Source organism: Galeopterus variegatus, unplaced genomic scaffold (assembly GCF_000696425.1).
Source record: "Galeopterus variegatus unplaced genomic scaffold, G_variegatus-3.0.2 Scaffold11635, whole genome shotgun sequence".
NCBI lineage: Eukaryota > Metazoa > Chordata > Mammalia > Dermoptera > Cynocephalidae > Galeopterus > Galeopterus variegatus.
Genome location: NW_007737746.1, coordinates 25,908 through 33,600, shown reverse-complemented (window position 1 = coordinate 33,600; position 7,693 = coordinate 25,908). Strand labels below are relative to the sequence as shown.

Here is a 7,693-nt window from a genome sequence, read left to right as displayed (position 1 = left end):
TGAGCGCGGCCGGGTCCGAGGCTAGCCGGAGAGAGCGCCGCGTCTCCGCCGAGCACACGCGGCAGCGTCCCGAAGCCCGGGTACCCGAGGACGAGCTGCCAGCCACCCTCCCCATCCGGCACGGGGCGGGATGCCTCCCGGTCCCTCTTCTCCAGTCCGTTCTGCCCAGGTTCCCGCTCTCTGTTGCTCAGTGCATCCATCTCCTCCTCCCCGCTGCCCCCAATTCACCCCTTTCTGCAGAAGATGTGGTTGTCAGTCTGTCTGCCCACCCACCCCTTCCCGGCCCCCGCCGGCAGGAGCCCTTAGCAGGGCAGGCTTGCTGCCGCGCCCGGCCTGGGAAGCAGGTGGCGCCTGTGCACATCGCGCCACCAAAGAAATCTTCAGCCAGATTAAATTTAACCCCCCCCACCCCCCCCCCCGTAACTTCCTAAGAGAGAGTCTCTACAATAAAATGGCACCGGAGGTTTACTTTGGTTTGTAAGTGACATCTTTCATAGGTGCAGCCAGGGATCATTAATTCATATGCTAGCAGGAACACCCATCATAGTTCTAGCTCATAATTATTTTGCTGTCATCACATGCCTGGCACTGCTCTAGCAAGACCTCTACATTGTAATTGTGCCACCTTACGGGAACTGGGGAATGGAGGAGGAGATGATGTGTCACCTGGGAGGCTCTGAAGTCTTGCACACCTATCGCCATCCACCCCCGCACCCCACCCCAGCACCCTGGAGACAGTTGTGAGCAGGCCAATGCCTACCTTTTTCCCCCTAATTTGTTCAGAAGTTTCACATGGGCTAATAATGGCCATGTAATGCTTCTTAATAATTTACCAATATTAACTCGTTTAATTCCACAGCTCCCGTGTGGTAAGTATGCACTATTAGAATCCCACTTTGGGGAGTGGTAAACTGAGGCACAAAAGAAATAATTTTTACCAAAGTTGCAGAGAAAGTCAGAGACTGATCTAGAATTCCAACCCAAATTTTAATGTCTAAACCTCACTGCCTATGTGGGTACGTAGCAGGCACCCTAAATCCCAAATGGGGATGACCTCAGGCTGCCAAGCTCTTAAGGATCTAGTAAGCATCTGCCAAGACAGGGATAAACGATGGACTTGTCCTAGGTCTTGCACCATGCAAACATGGAGACAGTGAATACTCAAGTCTAGGATGTCCTGGCATTAAGAGCTTTCATGTCACCCAGGTCAATGGTGAGACTTCTGGCCACTCCCACAGTGCTAGAGACCACTGAGGAAAGAAGAGGACCTCTGTCCTTTGGCATGGACTCACATCGTGGTGTACCCGAAAGGAGGCATGGTGGCCTGGCTGGGTCACTCTGGCATGGATTTTCTAATGGAAGGAGTGTTGGCAGTACCCAGGCTGCTGCCTGGGGAGGGTGGCCAGGGTGTTTCATTACTGTGTGCACAGATCTGCAAGTACACACCCCATGACTGTGTATTTAAAATGAGTCCTCCTTCTGGGCACCTTTTTTTCCAAGTTCTGCAGTGCCAGAGAGGCCCGATCAATCATCCGAAAGTTACTTTCTGAAAATAAATCAGAACAAAGACAGCAGAGAGTTTGAGGGCTATTTCATCCAAAGCATGGTGAAGGCCCGTGCTCGCCAGCAGAATACACTCCTCGTTTGACCATAATGTCCATGCCCACAGAGCCAGCATTCTTATTTCCTGGGCAGTTCTGGACATACTGATCCAACCTGCCTCAAGGCTCAAACTGTTCTGTCCCTCTGTCAGGCAAGCTACAACCTCATCTCTCTACGTGCCACCATTCTCCATGTGCTTATATGCCGAAAGGTCATTCCCAGCAAACCTTCCTGTTGCTTCCTCCCCTGCCCCAATTTGAATCAGCTCTCCTGCCATCTTCTCTGTAGCACCCTGCACTTTTCTTTATAAGATTATGGGTTGTAAACATGTAGTTATTCGTTTAATGTCTGTCTCTTCAACTAGACTAATTAGCTCACCAGCACAGAGATTATGGGAGGCTGCCCAGCACCGAGTCAAACCACACAGAGTTGGTGCTCAATAAACATAACAAGTGAACCAACCTGGCCTGCACTGATTAGCCCAGGGACATTGAACAACTCACATATTCTCTCTGATCCTCCTCAGTCTCATCTGTAGAATAAGCCAGGAACAACAGTATAGGTCACATCAACCCTGGCATTTCTGAAGGCTCCAGCAATTCTCCAAGCCCTTCTGTAGATGAACCTATCTACCCATAGTCATTAATAGCAACTAGTGTGTCCTCAGCCAAACTGCAAAGTGAGATCTGCTGTTCTTTCATCATCATTCTCCCACCTCCTGACACCTGTGGCCTCATACGAGACTCTCAATCAAATACTCCATTCAGGGAAGCCCCCCACCCCCAGTGCAGTATGCCCCCTGCTAAACATGTCTTCTCTTCTCAACCTGGAGGAAATAAGACCTTCTCTTCTTTCTTGGCTGTTAATGAAGCACCTTACAAACTCATTTTCACTAAAGTGTGAGTTACTGATAGAATGTAAGCATTGAGCCCTGTATGGATTTGTTAAGGAGAGGCCTTTTATTCATTCAGCATGCCTTCTTGGTGGCAACACAATGAATCTGAGAAACATGATAACATCTGTAAAGCACTTACTATAAGCTGGGCATTGTGGTCAAGCACGGAGCATTCTCATTTCATTTGCAAAACCACCCTATGCCACAAAACTGGTAGAGATGAGGAGACCGAAGCCCAGAAAGGCTAAGTGGCCTACCCCAGCTTTCACAGCAAGGCAGAGGCAGGGCAGGGCAGGAGTCCAGGTCTCTTTCACTGCTGTCCTTCAGTCACACAACCGAGTGGTAAGTGATGTAGAGCTGGTGGTACGGGAGCCTCAGAATCTGAGGAAGGGGGATATATGGTGCTGATGGCAAATCCATCAGAAAAGGCTTAGAACATCTAATTATTTCAAATCCTTTATACAAATAGAATTCTACATTTTCCTCTTGAATCTCAGATTTTAAATAATAATGCAAAATTAAAGGACAACAGTGCAAATAAGAAAGCACAAACCTCGGGCCGGCCCGGTGGCACACTGCTACAGTGCGCCGCTTGGGAAGCGCAGCAGGCGCTCCCGCCGAGGGTTCGGATCCCGCATACAGACCGGTTCCCGCTCACTGGCTGAGCGAGGCATGGGAGCAACACCGAGGGTTGCGATCCCATTGCCGGTCCCGGTCTGGTACGGGCGCAACACTGAGGGTTGCGATCCTTTGCCGGACACGAAAAAAGACAAAAAGGAAAAAAAAAAAAAAAAAGAAAGCACAAACCTAAAAGGAGACAAAAATAAACAAGAAAGGTAGAGGTTATGTTTGAGGGTTGCGATCCTTTGCCGGACACGAAAAAAGACAAAAAGGAAAAAAAAAAAAAAAAAAAGCACAAACCTAAAAGGAGACAAAAATAAACAAGAAAGGTAGAGGTTATGTCATAAACACTGTGATGTGATAGAGACTTTGAACACAAAGTCAGTCAACAGGACTCATGATTATTATGAAGAAAGGCTAACTGTGAAGACATAGCAACCTACTCTTTGGGTTAAACCTGGGCATGGTGTTCACAGTTCCTGATTAATTCTCTCTTGTGCAACACATAGCAGGCTTGCAGATATGTGCCGAGCGTGGGTCCACGTATGAGACTCAGACAAGACATAGTCACTGTGGACTTTGTGAGTTCAGAGTCTTGCTATCAAGAGAGCTGTTTAAATCACAGTTCTCAGTTACTTTCACTAGTTAGCAAACAGAGGAAATGGACAACTAAGTCTTTCTTTCTAGGTGTCAGCCACAACATGTCTTCCATCCTGAAATCAGCAAAGGGATTGCCCATTTTCTTAGGAAAATTGCTATTTTCTATTCTGAAGGCTTTGATTGTTACCATAATTTCAAAGCCACGGAAGAACGTTGCTGGTGAAATAGTCCTCATAACAGGCGCTGGGAGCGGACTGGGAAGGCTCCTAGCCTTGCGATTTGCCTGCTTAGGATCTGTGCTTGTTCTCTGGGATGTCAATAAGGACGGGAACGAGGAGACATGCAGGATGGCTCGGGAAGCTGGAGCCACGCGGGTGCATGCCTACACCTGTGACTGCAGTCACAGGGAAGAAATATACAGAGTGGCCCATCAGGTATGTCTTAGGTGCTTACTGGCTCTTACAGGTAGTATGAACTCTAAGTAAATACTTGGACATAAGTCAGTATCCTTGTTTGTTTGCCTTTCTACATGTCTATTTTCCTATCTCCAATATCACTTTAATTTTTAAAATATTGTGGGGGAGTGGAAATTAGGATTTTTTAGATTTTACTTTATGCAAGACACTGTACTAAGTACCCTGCCTGTATTATACCATAATCCTATAAAGTGAAATCCTTGATTATCCCCATTACACAAATAAGGAAACTGAGGCTTAGGGCAAGCAGGTAGCTTAACTAAGAAACACAGCTAATAAGTAGCAAAGCAGCAGCCGGCACTCGAGTCATTGACGTCTGAGTATGTGCTCCTGGCCTCTGCACCGTATTGACTGTTCCAGCCCCTATTATAGTGTAAATATAAGGGGTAAATGGAGGCAGTCTTCCTTGAGAATAAAGAAACTGAGACACAGAGATACTAAATAACCTGCCCAAGCTCACAGAGATGGTGCGTGGCTGAGCCAAGATCTAAACCCATTTTTAATTTTAAATTCAGGCTGGGTCCACCCACCACAATGCCTTTCGCTTGAATGTGTATTTCTCTTAAGTACATAAGGAAATCAGAATATATTATTCATCCTAAAGACTTACCCACATTTGAGAAGCAATTACACAGAAGCACGTATAAAGACAGCTCTCAGGAAAGCCAAGCTTTATGTCGATGGTCTGGATTTTCTCAGCTTGTAGAGGCACATACCTTTCCCTCACAAGGATTCCTGCGCCTGCACGTTGGCATGTGTACTCACACATCACTCTCCTGGGCCCTTTCTTTTGTGGCTCCCAACATTGCCCAATTTAGTGAGAAAGGAGAACCAGACAAGGCGGTGGTGAGCAGCACAACTGCGTTATAAGGTTCTTCCATAGCTTCCAGGCTCAACCAGGATCTCTCGCTATTTCTAGTGGAAAGATTTGCAGGTCACTACCAAGTGAGTTTCTGACTTTTAGGTTTGCCTTACATTTTACATCTCTGTTACCACCATCTCCAACCACAGGCTAACAAACAGTCTGGAGATCTAAACTTGATGAGTTCATGTGGCTTATGCTGGGACCGCCCTTCCATGTGCAGCCAACCTGCTGTGTTTGCTGCATTCTTTGCTGTGGCTGACCTCACAAATTCAGCTGTTTGCTCCTTAGGCACCAGTAACCTGACATGTGGACCTGATACCAAGTACAGAGAAGTTCTCTGGCCAGTCTTAAGCAATAACTGGTTCACATGCCTACATTGAACACCCTTAGACATGGGACAAGCTAGTATGAGACTCTCTATAAATAATTACCTCCCTGCTCCCTGCATCTATGATTTAGTTCTATGTCTGATTTAGTTTCCTGGCTTCAGAAATGGTCAAACATGTCAGCTTTCTATTCAGCTGTTAGCACTTTGGAGTTTTGGAGAGAACTGATTATATGCTCTTCTGAATTCAGGGAAAGCGAATTACTCCCCACCCATATAAACCAACCGTTTTCACTTCTCATTCTGCATAAAGGGAAAGTATCAGAGAATTTTTAAGAAGTATCCCATAGACAAGTGATCAGGAGAAGATTTTCAGAGCAGTTAATAGTGTTTTATCTCCATTAAGTCCCCAATAACTTTGAAGCTTGTGTCCCTAGGTCATAGCTCAGTCCTGAGTTCAGAAAGTCCAGCCCTGCTCCTCAGAAGCCCTGCATGAGAGGTTAGCCTTGAAGCTATGTAGTTGTCACTTATCTTTGCTGTGGCATGTGGAAGTGTCCTAACTATATATTTAATGAATATGATCCCTTACACAAGGCAAATCAGAATCAATTTGGCTTAGCATACCTCTAATTAACTGCATTGTTATATTCAACAGCAAAAAGAAAACAAAGAATTTATTTGTAGCATCTGTAAAAATTTCTTAAGATAGGGCCGGCCCGTGGCTCACTCGGTAGAGTGCGGTGCTGGTAACACCAAGGCCGCAGGTTCGGATCCTATATATGGATGGCCGGTTTGCTCACTGGCTGAGCGTGGTGCTGACAACACCAAGCCAAGGGTTGAGATCCCCTTACCGGTCATCTTTTAAAAAAAATAATAATAAAATAAATAAATAAATAAGTAAGATATATCTTTGTACTGAAATAAAGATTGAACCATCCAGGGTCAAAAAAAATTCATTTATTCATTCAAAAACTATTTACTGAATGCTTACTCTGTAGCAAGTTTTGTTCCATTTACTAAGAATATGGTGAATAATACAAATCAGGCACTGCTCCTATGGGGGTGACATTCTAGTGGAAGCTTAGTCCAGATGGAGGTTGCAACTAAGCTGTTTCTGAATATTGAACCCATCAAACTTGTGATAGAAACCAGTATGCATCCAATCCAACAATGAGCTCTCTTGCAATGTCCTAGATAAACTGGTTGAAAAGAGATCCATATAATACAGATTGTAGATATGTAGTTGACAAAAATGGTAGAATTGTTAGTTCATTTAAAAAGCTGACATTATGTATATCATCTCATATTCACAAAGAAGTCAGCTCTGTGTGTCTATCACTAGACCTTTCTCATATGTGGAAACAAATACATTTACATTAATATAGATAACAAATTTATATCACTAGACCACTAGATCTTGATAGAGTATCCTTGTTATCCTCTACAAAGCCTTCACATAAAGAATCTTCACCAAAGAAGTTCTCAAAGGGGAAATTTGCCACAGTCACCACAAGGCATCTTTTCTTCTCTTGCACCAATTTCACAACTACTGCCCACAAAACACTCAAAGAAACTTCCACATTGATATTATTAGCAGTGTCTCTTAAGAGGATGTTAGCATCCATGTAAGGTTATTGTCTCCATAAACCCAAAACTATTCTCGCCAGAGTTCTAGAGGAGATACAAGTCCCATGTGGAGGTGAAGAAGGGGCCAGACTTCCATGTAATTTCATGCCACAGCTGTCCCTGGGCTATGAAGCAACACTCATGTACAGAGCTTCCAAGCATCCCCCAAAACAGCTCCTGTAACTGACCATCAACTTCTGCTGAATCCAGTGAGGCACAATTTACAGTAATTAGGAGTTTGAACCCTGCAGTCACATAGAATCCATTCACTTCACAGTCCCTAAAATTGCAGACTCTAACAAGGTACCTATTTATAATAAATACTTTTTAATTGTTTTTACTTACATCTTTTAAAGGATGATGAAATTCCAAACTATAAACAGATGTTGATCATCCAGGGAAAGTCATGTTTTAAAACTTATCATTTAAATATGTAGACATAATTTACAAAATATTCCTCAATATGTCATGTATTGCTAGAAAATACATAGTTTTATTGAAACATAATTTAAAATACATATTCGTGGGATACAATGTTGACTGTCAATACCTGTGCACAATGTGTGGTGATCAAATCAGTATTACTAACATGTTCATCATTACTAAACATGATCATTCTTTGTGTCCATTAACCCATTTCTTGCTAACCTCCCTTCTCCCTCCCCTGTTCCTATTCTAATAAC

General features: G+C 44.2%; 1 protein-coding gene across 1 annotated transcript in view; it reads left to right on the top strand.

The window, feature by feature from the left end:
* Nucleotides 1-7,693, top strand: part of LOC103610706 (epidermal retinol dehydrogenase 2-like) — an 18,772-nt gene that overhangs the window by 1,160 nt on the left and 9,919 nt on the right. The window contains exon 2 of the mRNA XM_008594814.1: nucleotides 3,806-4,152. Within this exon, the coding sequence (XP_008593036.1) occupies nucleotides 3,820-4,152 (333 nt within the window). The 5' untranslated portion in view covers nucleotides 3,806-3,819. The remainder of the gene's footprint in view (nucleotides 1-3,805; nucleotides 4,153-7,693) is intronic.